Genomic DNA, 18,790 nt, shown 5'->3' with positions numbered 1-18,790 from the left:
ATGATGGAATCTTTAAACCATTTTTCCAGTTAGAAGACTTACCAGTCATGGTTTAAAATCATTTTTATACAATTAGTTTCCATAAAAATAAGCTAATACTCAACTTCCTTTCTTTTTCTCTGTTATTGAAAATGTGTGTGGGTTACCCTCTTCCCATGAAACAACCTTTTCACCCACATCTTCCTGAGGAGGAAAGGAAAAGAGGAGGGGAGGTGACAGAGAAATGGGAATGGAGTGTATTCTCACTGCATAACTAAATAAGAGAGGGCAGGAAGTGGTATATTCAGTAAGAAGCATTTTCTCCTTAGATAAGTGACTTTCTCCATCTCTTACCCAAAAAAGAAAAATGGGTTTACTGTTGAATTCCTCTTGACCACATCTTCCTGTGTTCATTCTCTCAAGGGATCATAAATTTTATTTGGCATTTCTTTACATCCCTTTTTTTTTTTTTGCATCTAATTTGGTTACTTTCAACTTGTTTCAATAGAAGACTAAACATTTAGAATTTAGGAAGGTTTTGTTTTAGAAAAATAGCAGTCCATTAACTTAAAATAAGAAGTGCGGATGAACTGCATTGATGTTTTTCAGAGGAATAACTTTACATAACCCATCAATACACCCATTGCAGTTAAAGATAGCTTTTGAGTAAGCATTTATATATTCATTTTTAAATTGCAATTTGCATACCTTCTGTGCCATGCTTCTTCACTCTCATGAATGCATAGCCCTCTGATTACTTATTCTGTGTTGATATTGCAGCTGCAATGGTAGTGTTTAGATGTAATTATTAATATAAGTAGGCAAAACCATCAGTGCACACATAAGCTATATAGAAAACCATGATACTATTAAAAGTTATAATTCTATATTTTTGTTATGGCAGTATATCTGAGTGGATATTTCATTTTCTTGAAACTAGTTATTTTTGAAAATTTGAAGTATTTATATTGAGATAGTCATTCTTTCCATCAGTTTAGACTATTTATTTTTAATTACCTATAAATTAGTAAACTCATGCTTCTTAAGTTTAAATCAGGGTAGTGCTTTAGATTGTTAGATCATATAAAATCAATTTAAAAGCATCATTTAATAGTTTACCTTTAATATTCTTAATATAAAAGGCCATCACGACTCAAAGTTATTGAAAGCAGGTATTTATTAAATAACATGAGGCTTTAAGGGCAAAGTGATAAAATCTTAAAAAATCTTGAAAGGCTTAATGAAACCAATTACTAAACTATATGTTTATTAGAAAATACTAATCATAAATATTTTGTAAATGTTCCATGTATATCTTTAGCAAAGGACTACTAAATATGAGTCATTTTTGTATTTTGATCTTAGTAATAAGAACTTCATAATAGATGAAGGTCAGTGAATAAAATTAAGTTCTCAGTAGAGCCGATCTAATTAAATTTCCTTTTTCATTTGACTTCCACCCTTTATCAAACTCTTCCCTTATATAGGTTAATTTCAAATCTTATTAATTTGTGTACTTTTATTTGTATATTGTCAGCCTGATAGTTTAACATCAGGCATTAAATAAAAAACGAAGTTCAGTTCCCTTTTCTTTAAGTAAATTAGGTCAGAGGCTCTTTTCTACTATTTAAATCTAATTATTTTGAGTATTTTTTTTAATAAAAATTTCTAGCTTATCAGTCCAAAGCCACAGAAAAACAGTTCTACCTACTTTTAGCATTTTAAACCTCCATATGATATTTTTATGTTTGAATTTCTTATCGTTATCTCTTTCTCCTCCAAAAATGCTTTAGCATTCTTTAAAAGTTTCCTATGAAATGTAGGTAAGAACATTTTAGAAATCTTGCAGGAAAATTGACATAATTATTACTAGTTGTAGGTGTCACACTGTCAGGTCGTTTGTCCCTTGAGTTGATGTTCTGGAAATTGTAGATAAAAGCAAAATTTAAGTAAGCAAAATATAAAAAGTATTCAGTTAGAAATTGCTCTACAGATTTTTCCATTAGTTTCGTAATTTTGTGAATCAGCTCAAATGTAGTATTGTGTTTATGATTGATTTGTCAGTAAATGCAATATTGACATCTGTTTGGAGGAAATAAAGACTTGCTTAGCTATGCTTGGAATCCATTTGGGTACTAATGGTACTGATATTCTTATTCACATATTGCAATTTTTTTTTTTTGCAGTTTTACTAAAGGGAGGAAAAAAAGAGGAAGAGAAACCATTTAGAGACTGTGCAGATGTATATCAAGCTGGTTTTAATAAAAGTGGAATCTACACTATTTATATTAATAATATGCCAGAACCCAAAAAGGTAAAACCAGAAGTGTTTGTTTACGAGATGTAAAGCAGATCCTAGTTGAATTGCTGAATAATCAGATTGATTTGTGAGCTTGTTAAACTGAAGATATATGTGCCTGAGCTCTTTTCTTCCAAAGATACTGTTTGCCAGGTCCATAAAAGATGAAAACCGTATTGCACAGACCTCCCCCAAATCCATACCTCCCATCCCTCTTTCACAAAATTTTCTATTTATTCTCTGCTCATTCCTAGATGTCCCATTGCTCATAAATGCTTGCCTTGTGTAGATTACATGTTGAGGTGACATGTACTTCAAGTACACAGAGAAGAGGTAGGAGCAATATTTCAAAGTCCCAAGGACCCAGATGGCACACATCATCTGTAGTCTCAATACTGTGGACGGGGTGCCAGGGACATATTGCTATTTGCAGAATCACTGTTCCTATTAGGGTGGGAGAAGCGTATTCTATCTTGACTCATCGTCTTGATAGGATTTGCTTTTCATCTTTACCTAAAAGAGTTGGTTGGAGGCTAGGATTCATCAGTATGTTGAACGGGATCCAAAGTAAACTTTGAAGTAAGGAAACACTATGTTCTTGCTGTTATATCTCTTTTCCCCTATTTATTCATTAAATCATCCATCCATTTCTTCACCCAGTACATATTAAGTAGATGTCATTTATCAGTCACTGCCTAGGGACACAATATAGACCAAACAGATCCCACTGTGGTGGTGAAGACAGACAATTACACAGGTAATTATAGCAGACTGTAGAAGTGTAGCGATTGAGACAGTCTGTTCGAAGCAGGATTTATGGAGAGACATGAGGAGAGCCCCGATCTTCGACATGTTAAAGTTTATCCCCAAGGTGCCAAGAGGGACCCAAGACTCCAGGAAGACCACCTTCCTTTGCAATGCTCCATCCTCAAAGGATGAAACAACTTTCTTCTCCTCTTTGCCACACCTAAATTACCAGTCCTGCGTCCTCATTTCCTGGGGACGCTGTGCAAGTGCTCTTGGAAGGCCTTCCCTAATTCCCTCCAATAGCTTTGCATGACTTTTTCACTAGCAAAGTTCTACAAGGCAAGGTTGTGCCTTTTTGTCCTTGGTTTCCTGGACCCAGCATAGTTTCTGGCACATAGCAGGTCTTCAATAAATATGTGTTTAAACGAATGAATGAACTTCTGGCAATAATATGAACATTTCTATGTAGTGTATAGTAATTAAGCCTAACTTAGTCTTCTTGATTATTAGTCCCCTTTGATGAATGAGAAAAATGAATCTTGGAGAGTAGTTTGCCAGATGTTACATCATCGTTAAGAAGAGAATCTGGACTCTACCAGGGTCCTCCCTCTCCTGATTTCAGTAAGGACTAGTGATTTAAGTTAGCTCAGGGTTTTTTTGTTTCCATTTGCTGGGACAATTTTTTTTTTTTTCTAAAAGGAGGCCTTCATGTTGTTCTATAATGGGGAAAGAGGGAGAACGTGCAGGGGGTAAAAAAAGCAATCATAGTTCCATACATTGCTACCTGGGCCACCTACCACAGAAGTTTCGTTTCACCTGTTTTTCAGTTTGGGCTTCTGTGCAAAATCTCACTATATTAAGTGTTCATGACTTAAGAGAAAAAAAATAACTATGAGGGTACAATGGTGAGTCTAGGGGTAAAAAGAAGAGGGTAACTCATTGTAAAGGGGAACCTTTTGGATCCTTTGGATCTTATCACATGAAGCCTTCCTACTCTACTTGCTGATATCTTAGAATCATACATAGGCTTAAATTCAGTTGGCATACACATAGGCGTGTATACGCATCCACATACTCATACACCATACATCTAGTGTATAAAGAATATAAAAAACTGTCCTGGGGGAGAAGAGCAGAGCTAGCATACTCTATAATTTACCTACAGTATTCCCCAAGACCTGAAAGAACACCCAAATTATTGTCAGTTCCACTAAAATATAACTTGGCTGTAACAATTTAAGTGATCCTCCTTTTAGAGACTTAGTGATTCTATGATATAATAAAACAATTTTTAAAAGATTTTAAATTAACATTCACACTTTCAGAATCTTTTTCACTCCATCACCCAATCCTGCCACAGGGCCCCAGGTTTTGGCAAAGGGGACATTACAAATAAGTTTTGATCATTCCATGAATATTAATTCATATATAACCATAACCAGTGTTTTGAACTATGCTAGTTCAGAGCATTTTGAAATGCAAATGATGCACAGGCTATTTGCAGAACTGCTGCTCCTGTTAGGGTGGAAGAAGGATATACTATCTTAAGTCATAATCTTGAATAAACTTGCTTTTAATATTTACATAAAAGTGTGAATTGGAGGATCCAATTCCCTAGTTCAGTAGCTGACTCCTGTGTTGGTTTCATCAGGATGGCATGATTTCAACTTATACCTCTGCAAAGTGATGGATTTTGCATATGATGGAGCTTCAGAGTTGTTCTTGAATAAATGAAATCTATTTATATTAAATTCACAAATGTCCAATATCTGCTCAGTTAAACTTTAAGGTTTGGGACTAAGAAAAAATAGTAGCCTGAGCAAGTAAGCCTGTAAGAGGAAAATTTTTATCACTATGGAAAGAGCTCCATGGCTTTTCAGAGGAAAGAAGCTCACGTGGCACCTGGTCAGGACTATCATTAGATTTTAGTTTTATTGGGAATAGCAGAGCGTGGTGAGAGGGAGAGATCGCTAAGTAGAAGGGAGAAAGGCTTAGGCCTTCTTCTTAGGTGTTCCTTCCCTTGTTTTATTCTTTTCTCTTTATGATCACAGATCCTTTCACAAGTAGGAATGTTGTTCTATTATAAAAACTTTAGACTGATAAACCTGAACTTTTCACAGATAGCAATTTTTAAAAACATCTCAATTTGCATGGCACTAGTAAGAAAAATTACTGTGTGAATTTTCCCCGGTATAATTTAGAAGCTGGTTAATACAGTAGTTCAAATGCATTTACAGTTTGCCAGGTATATTCTAACCACCTTAGATGTAAAAACTCACTTGTTTACTCTTTTCAGTAACTCTATGAGATAGGTGCTCCCATTATCCCTATTTTAGAAAAATAACTTGCCCAAATCACGTAATCAGTAGATAGTGAACATAGGCTTTGTAATACAGGCATCAACTCCAGACTGTATCTCTGAGCAGGGGGCTAAGTGAGATAATTATGTTAGTGGTGACTGAAGTTGCACCACTTACACTTTTTAAAATCTGAACCTATAGGAGTGATACAGGAAAGAGTTTATTATCAGAAAATTATGTAAAATTGATTCGTGTTCTAATTATAAACCACCCTGCTCCTTTCTACCTTGTAATCTCATTTTCTTCTCCTGCATTGATATAAATCATTGGAATTTTTTGAATCCTGTAAAAAGTGCTTGGAAAATGCATCTTTATGACCGTCACTCTTCCAAGTAGACTGTGCTTTGTAGATATAAAATTTGGTGCTACCTTTGGATATGCTTTGCAAAAGCTTTGCTTATTGTTATGCTTGCAGAAGTTTTAGCAAGGGTATGAAACTCAAGGCAAGCCTATGAAAAATAAAACAAGTTCAAATAGGTAAGATATGGGATATGGACCAATCAATAAAATTGGGCTATTCAGGCAGGTAACAAAAGCTGTTAAGAAGTATTCATCTTGTAGGCAGAGTAAGAGTTGCATGGATAAAGAATTGGTATACATTTCTTTTTTTTTTAAAGATATTATTTATTTATTTGACAGAGATAGAGACAGCCAGCGAGAGAGGGAACAGAAGCAGGGGGAGTGGGAGAGGAAGAAGCAGGCTCCCAGCAGAGGAGCCTGATGTGGGGCTTGATCCCATAACGCCGGGATCACGCCCTGAGCCGAAGGCAGATGCTTAACCGCTGTGCCACCCAGGCGCCCCGGTATACATTTATTTTTGTAACTGACATCATTCCCTTCCAAGAAATGCTGTCTGAAAATAAGTGTTATCCTTTCAAATGAGATGAAGGCAGTTTTCTAAGACTATTTAATTTTTCAAGCAGATCAAAAATGAAAATTAAGTCATTTATGTATTTTTTATCTTTTTATTACTAATGGCTGTGGTTATTTTCCTCTCTGAATTCCCTTCAATGCATAGTAGTAGGAAATGGGATTTTTTCCTTTTATTTCATAAGTTTCTAAAACCAAATGCTTTATAGCCAGCTTAGTTGCATCCAAAAATTTAAACCATTAAATCATAACTCTGCTTTTATAAAATATTAAAAATTTATTTCTGAATTGTGAGTCCCCTAATTCTTGGGAAAGGACCATAGCAAATGTGTTGAGGCTTTTTTTTTTTTTTTTTTTACTTAAGGTTATGGAAAAATAATTAACATCCTGAAGCCTAATCATTCCAACTTGTATGGAGCATAAAACCTTAAGAACTATGTGAATCAAATTTCCCTTTTTGTTTGGGTTTAAATCTCTTTATTATGTTAAAAGGTACTTAATGCTTGAAAGCTTTGACCTTGCCTGGGATAGGAGCCAGTTCAATCTTTTCCTGGATAGAGTTAAGCCCAAGTCATATGATCAATAAATGCAACAGGCATAGTAAATGTAGCAGGGGCCCTTGTCTCCAGGAAGGACACCGCCAGATAGCACAGACCACACAATATTGGCGAGTGAACTTTTCAAGTCCTTTCATGTCTCAAATCTTTTGAAACCAACCACTTACTTTCTTAAACTTCCTTCATCTGTTAAGCATAGGCTTTTTTATTTTTCTTCTGACTAGAAATAACATGTTTTTTGGGTTTTGTNAATGTAGCAGGGGCCCTTGTCTCCAGGAAGGACACCGCCAGATAGCACAGACCACACAATATTGGCGAGTGAGCTTTTCAAGTCCTTTCATGTCTCAAATCTTTTGAAACCAACCACCTACTTTCTTAAACTTCCTTCATCTGTTAAGCAAAGGCTTTTTTATTTTTCTTCTGACTAGAAATAACATGTTTTTTGGGTTTTGTTTTTTGTTTTTTGTTTTTTTTGGCTAGAGTGAATCCAACTTTTTAAATAGATATGTAATAAAAAGAGGCATATTCAGAGATTAGCAATGTCAATATTATTATATTTATATTATATATTATATTACTGTTAGTCATAAATATAGAAAATATATATTGTAGAAAATATATATTATATAAAATATATCAATATATATTATTAAGCTGGTGATCTTAAGGACAATTTATTGAACTACTACATTTTTTGATTTTGTACATTCCATATTATTCTTATTATAAACAATAAATTATATGCAATGGTATATATAATAGTAAACTATGCTGCAATATGTAAGATATTATATACAGAGTATATAATGCATAATATAAATACCATCTCATATGAAAAATACATCTGAGAAATGAGAGTCATGGCAAAGCCTATTATGTACCAAGCACTATTCTAAATATTCTACATGCATTGACTCATTTAGTCCTTGCAAAGACCTAAGTGATAGAACAGGGTTGGGATTTGAACACAGGTAATTTGGCATCCAAGTCCATGCCCCTAACCAATATGCCCTTCAGCTCTATTGTGACCGTATTCTACAATGGCAGCTATTATTATTACTGCTATTATTGAGTCATTATAAGAACTGTGGAACGTATGTCCAACCTCTTACCCTCTCTGCACCTCAGCTTCCAACACAATAATCTGCCTGGGAAACTTCTGCCTCACCAGGTAGCTCCGACTCTCTCTGGGCCTTTATCTAGGAAGTGTTTTTAGCACATCTTAACATGCTCAAATCCCTGAATGTGTTTGTTTAAAAGGAAATTGGTCTTTTTCTAAAATTTGTGAATGATTTTAAAACTGTAAGTGTATAGAATTCTAATAACAGATAATAGTAATAACAAAACTGTGAAGAATAGTTTTCTGTATACATTATATATTTATTAATGTAGTTATTCCTTTCCCTGAGTATGTAAGTGGACTTTATAGCTTTGCAAACACAAGTTAGCCAAGTTCCAGGCAATTAGTGTCCATTAAGAAAAAAAATCTGGAAAAAAAATTCTGGATTAACCAGTCAAGGCAGGGTAAAATTTTTATTAAGAATCAGGTGACACTAGTTACCTCTAGCAAAATGTTTCCTTGACATTTTCACTGACTCTTATTTAAGTATCGCCAGTAAAGTTCCACCCTGGCCATTACAGACCTATGCAGTCTGTTTCTCAAGGTCACTAATGACCACTTCATTTTAAATTTAAATGTGTATTTTCTTAATCTTGATTTGTCTTGACTTCTCTGGAATATTCGATTAAGTGGATCACTTCCCCAAATCAAAATCCATCCTCAGCTTTCATTGCATTAATCAGGTTTTCCTATTTTATCATTCCTTCTTGCATCTTTATTTATTCAACAAATATTCATTTAGTACCCTCTATAAGCTAGGCACTGTTCTAGGCACTGGGGACAGTGATAGAGTATTAGTCCCAGCCTACCTATATGTATTTTACCTCCATCAGTTCACCAAAGCCCATTTTTGGATCCTCCTCCTTCCTGCACATATACATCTCTTCCCAGTTTTTCTTTACTTCTTTAAATAATCCATATTCTTGTTATCAACTACTGCTCTCAAGCAGATTACTCCCAGTACAGTTTTGAATTAGATAGACATGGGGTTTAAATCCTGGATCTGGGATTTGTTATTAATAATAACCATTGGTAAGTTACTGAAACACTCTAAGAATTTTTTTCTCATCTGAAAAATGAGTATAATAATCATACGTACATCACTGTCATGAGATAAGTTAGAAAATACAGATGAAGTGTTTAAATTATCTGGCACTTAACAGCAAGCATGCTATTGTTAATGATGATTCCTTTCTTATTCCTTTATTATTCATATTCTTTTTTTTTTAAAGATTTTATTTATTTATTTGACAGAGAGAGAGACAACGAGTGAGAGAGGGAACACNCTTAACAGCAAGCATGCTATTGTTAATGATGATTCCTTTCTTATTCCTTTATTATTCATATTCTTTTTTTTTAAAGATTTTATTTATTTATTTGACAGAGAGAGAGACAACGAGTGAGAGAGGGAACACAGTAGGGGGAGTAGGAGAGGAAGAAGCAGGCTCCCAGCGGAGGAGCCTGATGCAGGGCTCGATCCCATAACGCTGGGATCAAGCCCTGAGCCAAAGGCAGACACTTAACGACTGCGCCACCCAGGCGCCCCTATTATTCATATTCTTATCCTTGGTCTACCTCCATTGGATCATCTCCAGTTGATTGATGAACCCTCCCCTTTTGGATGACTATGCTACCTCAAATTCTTTATGTCCAAGACCATGATCATTTTCTTTTTTGTATGTTAGATTTGCCATTAAGTCTTTCATTTAGATCACTGTCTATATAATTCTTCAGGTCCCTGGAGTGGAAAATTGTGAACTCCTATATCTCCTTAAGCCAACAGGAACAGTCACTATTGAAACTTTCAGGCATTTTGAGGGCAGGATCTGTATTTTGTTCATCATAGGATCCCTAATTATAACAGAATCAGTGCCCAAAAATACCAATTAGGTAAAAAATAAGTGAACGAATCAATTCGAATTGAGGAAGAGGAAAGACTAGCTAGAAGTTGTGTTGAGGACAAAGAGGGAGTACAAAATGGTTAAGGGATTAGTCGAGGGGGAACCTTGGGACAGAGAGCGGAATTTCAATTTATAATCTTGGAGGTGAGTAAATTCCTAGGGACAATAAAGACATACTGATCACTGACTGTTGTCAAAGTAGAGGAAGAGCCCTTGAGAGAGCAGTTTACCTAATTTATATGCTCACAACTTGAGGCGTGGATCTCTTAGTTCCTTTCACTCTGAGGAAGTACACGGACAATTTGTCCTCTAAATGACAGTTGTTGCCACTGTTTCATACCCGTTAGCCATTTGCGCTCCAAATTAAGGGCTTCAGGGAAAACGCTTGAGCCTGTCTGCCACTATTGCATCATATCTACACCTTTAGGCAGCCTTCAAAATGCCTTAGTCATCAATTGCCTGGGGAATGGTGTTCTCCATAGCTGCTGGGACCCTGAATAATCAAACTGCCACATCTGTGCTATGTCAATTACAGTGATTACTCTCTAAAGACAATCGCATTACAGATGTTTCCCTCCTTGGGTGGACTCCGGGGAAATGAATCAATTTCCAAAATCTATTGTTTTAGAATAATTGAAATGAGCATGAGTCTTTGAAAGTGTTGGATAACTTTCCACATGGGGAAGAAATGCTTGTCACAGTCAAAAGAAATACAGAATGTCATATTCTCCTATTATTGTTCATGACGAAAATTCAAGCAAATAATATATTCTCCATATGCTGTGGACTAAATTTTGCCTCTAATGTAATACTGAGCCATCAAGAATAATTATTGTAGTATGTAACTGTATAGGAGTTAATGTGCAATGAAATATGTAATAGCTAAATATATATGATTTTTTAAAATTATTTTTCCAAAACCTTTATTATAATTATGTCACCATTTCAATTAATGTCAATACTTAAGAATTCTAAGTCTTATGTTTTAACAATAAAATGGTCTGTAATTTTAAAAACCTCGATAGCATTTTTAAAAATTGAACATACCTTAGTGCCTGTTAGCATTTATGACAGAGATTTTTTTTTAATTTTTTATAATCTGAGACTAAGACAATCTTCAGCTGAGTGATTTAAATTTTTACAAGTAATTTAAGTTATATGATGGAATTTAATCAGAAACAATTCTAACGTAAAACAAAATAACTGATATCTAAATTAACATTTTTCAACATAGTAATTTTTATTCAATTTATCTAGAGGCCTACCCATCCTATTTCTGTTTTGAAACATATCTGATACTTGTTTCTTTAAAACAGACATAATTTTCACTTGACTTTATTCTCCCTTTGTCTCTCAGGTATTTTGCAATATGGATCTTAATGGAGGAGGTTGGACTGTAATACAACATCGTGAAGATGGAAGTCTAGATTTCCAAAGAGGTTGGAAAGAATATAAAATGGTAAGATCGAATAATTAAATAGTTTGTGATGTTTTATCATGAAGTTATCTTCACCACACTATGTGATAAGTGCTTGTATTTTTAGGTGTTTTTCAGCTATTTTAAAAATAAAATGATACATTAGTCACATTATTTTTATTAAACACAAAACACTCATAAATCATTTTCAGTAAATGATTTCCATATGTGCATCAGGAAAAAAAATATATTACTGAAATTATTTGGTGAACTGTTATGTATTATCTGGATTTGTTCCTGGTTGAATGAGGGTGGGGGAAGCTAGAATTCAGACCCAGGCTAGGTACATGACCCAGGACAAGGGAGGTGTGCGGGGCTGTGGATTATGGAGAGGTACTAACAGTGGCCTCACTCACATAGCTGGTAAGTTGTTGCTAGGTGTTGACTAAGAGCTCCTCCGTGTGGCAGGGTTGGGCTTCTCTAAATACGGTGATTCAGGGTCATCAGACTTCTTATGTGTCAGTTGGCATCCCTCACACACAAAAATGGAAGCTTCCACATCCTTTTAAGGTCTATTATACCCAGAAATTGCACTGTATCACTTCCACTGCTTTCTTTGGTAAAGTTACTGACAGGGCCAGTCCACATTCAAGATGAGAGGAGTACACAAGGGTATGAACTGTGAGGTATGGTTCCTTGGGGGTCTCCAAAATAATAGCAGACATCATGGTCACCATCACTATCATCATAGCTAAAGTTTCCAATGGTTAATACGAGCTAGCCCTGTACATAGATTCTTACACATTTTTTATATCAAGCCTGCTAGCTGTCTCCATTTTAAAACTAAAGTGAGCGAGTTGGGAGATCAGCTTTTCCAAGATAATATAGTAGATGATTTAAATAATGCATAATATAATAATCATATAGTCAATGCCTACAATATTAGCTATTAAAATCTGTCAAGATAAAATAATGGAAAAGGCTTCCATTTATGAACTTATTCTCATATTTTACATCTAAATGTTCTGGATAATTCTTGTCTTGACTAATTTTTGACAAATTCCCCTCAGAATTTAAAGAAAAAGGTGAAGAGGCATGTTGTACTAGTCTAAGTTCTGTCTTGATATTCTTCTAAAAAACGTGTAAAAACTGTAGTTAATCAGCATCACAGTTTATACATTAGTAAGTTCATATTTGGCCAATGACAGTTAAAAGGATTTTATTAAATGAAAGGGGTGGTCTCTTGTGGTGTCTCTGTATCTACAATATTTTTTATCAGATACCCAGTTGAACACTATGAATGTAGGTTAATAAAGTTTGGAGTTATACAAAGTTGGAACCCATAACCCATAAAATTCCACGTAGAAAAGAAGGCTACAGCCAACAAAATAGAATTCTAAAGAGATAAATGTAGTCTTTCACCTAGACCAAAAATACACAAAATTAAGTGAGAATATAGGATAAAAGTGACAAATCAGCTTAAGAACCTGGTATTTGGGGGCACCTGGGTGGCTCAGTCATTAAGCGTCTGACTTCGGCTCAGGGCTTGATCCAAGAGTCCTGGGATTGAGCCTCATGTCAGGCTCCTCTGCTGAGAGCCTGCTTCTTCCTCTCACTTCCCCTGCTTGTGTTTCTTCTCTCGCTGGCTGTCTCTCTCTCTGTCAAATAAATAAATAAAATCTTTAAAAAAAAAAAAGAACCTGGTATTTGAAAATCTGGAGAGATTCACTGGACTATAAGCTCATTTTGTGTTGTTGACTACTAGCAACAAAGACCAATGTACGCAGGCTACTTTAATAGTTTGTGGTCTCAAGAAATAGAGCACTCATTGCTGTCTGCTGTAGTCTGGTTACATCAAGAATATGCGTTAAATCCTGGTGGATTTCCAACAAAGGAACTTATCCTATGAGGTACAAACAAGATGAATCAATGGGGCTCTACTTGTAGGAAAAAAAAGGAATTAGATATAAACCTGTCTGATGGCTATTTAAATTGACTGGAGGCAAGTAGATGTACTAGAGTTTGCTTCTCACAGTGCAGTCCAGAAACCAGCAACACTAGCCTTGTCTGGGAGCTTATGAGAAATGCAGCATCTCAAGCTCCATCCTAGACTTTCCGAATTAGAGACTTTATTTTAACACTTTTTTAAAGAGGGAAGCTCCATATTGAAAGGAAGAACATTTTAGAGAGGCAAAATTGACTGCTTATGGACAAAACTCTCTAATGATTCTTTCCAACATGAATGGACTGTAAGTGGTGAGGACCTCTCTTCAGTGGAAAAAACCCAGTAGAAAGTAAATCACCAGGACTGTACAGAGAATATTGGTTCTACTCTAAGGTCTCTTTCCGATTATGTGATTCTAAGAACATATGGGAAAAATTTAATCTAAGTTCTAAAAAGGACCTTGCGTTATGTCTATATCAACAGTTTGAGTTTTCTCTCTACCATTTACAAATAGAGTGGTTTTAGGCAAATCATTTAACCTATACCTTAACTTCCTCACTAGTTAAAAGGGGGCATTAATGATAATACCTCACCTGCCTTGCAGGGACGTTGTGAGGATTAGATATAAATAAAGCACTTGGCACACTAAATTTTCAATAAACAGTAGTTATTACCCAAGATTAAGACATCAAAGACTCCAAAATTTTTACTTAACTCTGCCAAGAATATTATCTTGCAAACTACCTTAACTCACAATTATTTTCATCATTAAAATGGAATGTGAAGAACTCATCTGAGAATCAGACTATAATATAGGTTCAGGCAAATCTGAAATACATTATTATTAATATCAATAATAATAGAAAAATGAATATAAAGTTATCATCGTGGTGACTTTCCAAAATGCTGAATTATTATCTCTTAGCATCTGCTGCCTTGGCAAACTAGGCATGTTAAGTAAGACAGACTAACATATAAAGTACGGCATTGATTCATGTCTTGTAAGTATTTACCAGATATATGTATTTTAAGCAATTTTTTTCACCATTTGAAAGAGGCTGAATTATTCTTTACTTATAGTTTTGGGGGAGTTTACCCTGCTCCCTTTTTAAAAAAATAGACTATCCTATTTCATTTAAACTAGAACAGTTTATTAGCTGAATGTCCATTCTACATGGTCAGAATATTGAGATAAGCTCCAGAAGTCTGATACATTTTGACAAAAATGAGTCTGACTGCTTTTTTAATTAAGAGAATTCATCGCATGTCACAACTTGGTTAACTTTCACCAAAACACATGGTAGAAAGTGTTTCCGTTGTTTTGCTCCAGAGTTTTTTTACCTAAAGACCAAATAACATGAGTCCCAAAAGAATGAATATAGGCTCCTTCATGCTCATTCTTATCAGTCACTCCCACTTCTGTTCCCTGCATCAGAACTGGCTGCTAGGGTGTGCATCCTTTGGGAAAACGTGAGCTTCTTGGCAGGCACCCCTTCCTCCTCAGTCTTCGCTCATCTACTGGTATACACTAAGATGCTTCACCTCTTTCTTGAGCACTGAGTACAGAAATAAAATTTCACCCCTCCTTCTTTTCTGCCTTTCCTCTCCCCTTCCCTTCATTCTGGTTGTTATCTATGGACTGCCTCTTTCCTCATAAGGTTTCCAGAACAGTATGTTAAAATTAAAATTATCAACACATGAATTACAAATACGTATTGTGATTTATTATTTTTAAACATCTCTCAGCATGAAAGATTTGCAATGTATTTGGTTCTTAACATTGGCTTTAAGCCTACAAAAGTCTTTTACCTGAGCTTTGTTTTCACTTAACCTTCCTTGTGAGGGGATTCAGCAAAATCTAGTTTATGGATTTGTAAAGATGTTTGCAGAGAGGAAAGTCTGCAGTGGACCTTTTTAATGAGGCACTTAGGGAACTATATTAACTCTTTCAAGCCATGAGGATACCATTTAGTGGCCTCCAGCAATAACACTTATCAGCAGTACTTTTGCATATATGAAGCCAAATCCAGCTAGGAGTTCCAAATAGTACCCTAGTGGCCCAACTTTATAGAAGGTAGTGACTAAAGCCCTGGAGACAACCTGGCTTTGTACCCCCATAAACAGAGCTTCCTATTGACACAGATTTTTCAGTCTGAGCACCATACTTTCTGGGAGTTCTTTGTTTCTGGAAAGAAATTAAGAGCATATTTTCAACTGCTTTTTAACATGTTCACATTAGAAAGAGAAAAATATATAAGAAATTTAAAATGTTGAAATAAATCATTCTTTTGCTCTTTCTTGTGCTGGGTGTCTCAGCAGTTAGAGGAGGTACATGGTTAAGTTGTGTATTCAAGCACCTCTGAAAGCCACAGATGAGTAACCCTGCTTCATAGCTGTTTAATCGTTTATATGGAAAAAAATGAGACCCATAGAATACATTAACTGTGTCTGGTTTCAATTGTGTTTCAGCTATAGAAAGTCAACACTTTCTATGAACATTATCAGACCCAAAAAAAAGCAACAAAGTATCACAGACAATTACTTTATTAACTTGGAAACATACAACCAAAACTGAATATTTCTGCATGTCTTGGCAAAAACTAATGACTATCGATGTTTCTTCTGTGTGTGTGCATTTTTTATTAACAATATGTGGTTTTTACAGACAACTTTAAGTCAGCATTAGTCTAGGTTAAGTTCCAGTGTCTTTTTTTTTTTGCCTTTTATTAAAGAGTTAAAGGAAAAGATTAACAATCTATCTGAATTATGGTATCAAAATCTTGCATATGATTGTGATTGAAGTAACTAAATGTAATAGTTTTCATGGAAGGATATGACCTAGCATTGTTGGATTTTTTTGTAGAAAAGAAGAAATTCTGTTTTTATTACTATTTTTTATTGTTTTTTTTTAAAGATTTTATTTATTTATTCGACAGAGATAGAGACAGCCAGAGAGAGAGGGAACACAAGCAGGGGGAGAGGGAAAGGAAGAAGCAGGCTCATAGCAGAGGAGCCTGACGTGGGGCTCGATCCCATAACACCGGGATCATGCCCTGAGCCGAAGGCAGACGCTTAACCTCTGTGCCTCCCAGGCGCCCCACTATTTTTTTATTGTTCTGATAGAGACTTGCTGCTTTTTTAACGTCAGCCCTGAATTTTGTATAAGCTTTTATTTTTATTTATGTAGGTATTTGTACAAAAGGCCAAAGACATTCCTTTTGGAATAAAATATAGAACTATGATAAGTGTAGTAATGTATGAACCTGTTTTTTTAGGGGATGTGGCCATCTCTGCATTTTAGGCATCAATATACATTTTTTTCAAGGACAGTCCCGTAATACATAATCAAAACATGTCTACTAATATGAAGCTCCATATGAAGATGAGGTTTTATGCCTCTCTCTTTCCTGTGTACCACTCATATAATTTGATCTGGTTAATTTATCCTTCCTTATTTGCGCTCAGGATAGCTATTCTGTACCATAATTATATGATTCTCCACCTGTGGTACACAACACGCTCACCCATGGAACCTTTCAAATGTACGTATCTCTAAGCGCACCCCAGATATGGAGTCAGAACGTCCGTGTGGGAACCAAGTCATCTATATTTTTAAAAAGCTCCACAGCTGTTTCTGATATGCAGTTCTGGTTGAAAACAAATGTCAAAACTATCAATTTATTGGCATGAGTGTAAGATCTCAAAAATTACCTCTTTTGTAGATCTAAAACTTACGAAATATAGAGAGAAAGAGATTAAAAGAAATAGGACCCAGGGAGAGTTGGAGGACACAGCTTCTCCCTGGCCTTAGGAAGCAGAATCGAGAATAAAAAGTAGTCTGCGTGTTGGTTTATGGCACGGTTTAGCCCCAGTGTCAACCAGTTGGTTTTAATTTCTTATTTAATAATTAACTTCTTGGATTGAAATGACAGTGCTCATTTATGTAAACCAACACTCAACTTGTCATAAGAATACACTAGTTCCTAGCATCTGAAAGCCTTTTAAATAATTGTTTCAGTATCCCCTTATTAATTTGCAGGCTAAGACATGATCCTAGACTACTTTTGTTCCCTTTCTCATGCAGAGTAGAAAGAAACCTGCTTCTCCTCAAATAGCTCACAGTCTGGTGGGAGAGAGGCAAGTAAACAGAAAGTTACTTTGTATTTATGATCTACCCTTTAACTGTAATAACAATAACGGGATTTTTGTTGTTCTGTATCATCATTGAGCTAAATGCTATAGGTATCTGATTTCTTTTTCACAACACTGTATATGGAAATGACATTTTTAATCCCTGTTTTGCAGATAAGGAAACTGAGGCTAAGAGGTAGGGAGATTCCACAGCAAATATGGGGCAGAGCAAGGCTTCAAATTAGGGCAGAAATAGGGAGTAGAAGTTATTTAATCAAAGCTAAGCCTTTGTTCCTAGGCATTGGATTGCTAGTGCTCCTGATAGATCCAATAGACAGTTTACTACTGTGAGAACCCATTTTCCCTTCTTTGACTTATTTTTCATCTCTATGATGAAACAGTTGTTTCTGCATGGCTGCGTTCAGCTTTTCAAAAGCTTCCTCTACCCTATCTCTCCAACAGCCATTTCGACTCACTGTAGCCAAAACATTTTGTTCCCACAATAGAGCATGTTTAGACAGTTTTTCTGGGAAGGTGCATGAAATGGAATTTTTATTTCTAAAATCTAATGCTCTCTTTTCAGTTGCTTTTTCTTCTCGTTTCGCTTAGAAAAAGCAAACTGTTTAGGAAAGGATGTTAATCTCCACATAGAGGAGGTAGAAAGAAGCCTGCACGCCAAGCTGGGGATGGAGGCTCTCACTGGAATGTCACTAACGCTCTTCCGTCTCTGAGGCTCACTAGAGATCACTGCCCTCTTCCCTAGGGAAGCTGGACAGTTTTTTCCATGCAGAGCTCTCAGCAGCACGGAAATAATGTGGCCTAAAACTTAGCACTTCATCATTCCCAGCTTCCTGAAATTCACATTTAGTGTAATTGCTGAATCCCTTCTAACTACGCACGAGAGGGAATCCTCCAGTGGCTAGAGGGAGAGTTTTGACACGTTTGAGCTGAGAAGAAAATGCAAGGGAAGTCCCAGCAGTCTTCTTTTTCTTCCCAGTGGCTGCTGCGACTGAGAATGTGCTAATTCTTTGACTTTCAGTGCCCTGTAACTTTCTGTTTTGCTTATTCATTGGAGAAGGTAAGCTTCACTCTTCTTTCTGGTATGTAGCCCCGCTGCCACGAAAATGTGTAAAATTCTTAGCACATCCTAAATTGCTCTAATATTCCCTGCCACTGTGGAACCTTGGCAAAGTATGACTTGTGCATCTTAGGAACAGAGAAACAGGGAACACTGGAACACTGACTTCTCTGGGTCCCATATCTTTGAGCTATAGGGAGACGGTCTTCAGGGGAGCATATACCCAGTGCAATCTGAATGAAGGGTTTGAGTTAGTTAAAAACTAAGTTAAATTGGAGAATAACTTTAAAAGTGTGCTTACATACACTTATGCATTTCATTTTAACTTTAAGTATACAATTATATCTTTACTTACCCATTTTTTAAAGTGTTAGGCCAAAACCTGA

The 18,790-nt window shown here is 35.7% G+C and overlaps 1 protein-coding gene across 2 annotated transcripts in view; it reads left to right on the top strand.

The window, feature by feature from the left end:
• ANGPT1 (angiopoietin 1) overlaps positions 1–18,790 on the top strand; it is a 252,802-nt gene that overhangs the window by 197,137 nt on the left and 36,875 nt on the right. For both annotated transcript variants that reach the window (XM_034668475.1, XM_034668476.1), the window contains exons 5-6: positions 2,166–2,293; positions 11,191–11,292. In XM_034668475.1, the coding sequence (XP_034524366.1) occupies positions 2,166–2,293; positions 11,191–11,292 (230 nt within the window). The remainder of the gene's footprint in view (positions 1–2,165; positions 2,294–11,190; positions 11,293–18,790) is intronic.

The sequence above is a fragment of the Ailuropoda melanoleuca genome, chromosome 9, assembly GCF_002007445.2.
Source record: "Ailuropoda melanoleuca isolate Jingjing chromosome 9, ASM200744v2, whole genome shotgun sequence".
Taxonomy (NCBI): Eukaryota; Metazoa; Chordata; class Mammalia; order Carnivora; family Ursidae; genus Ailuropoda; species Ailuropoda melanoleuca.
Note: the sequence above shows the minus strand (reverse complement) of the source record. Positions and strands in the feature narration are given on the sequence as shown.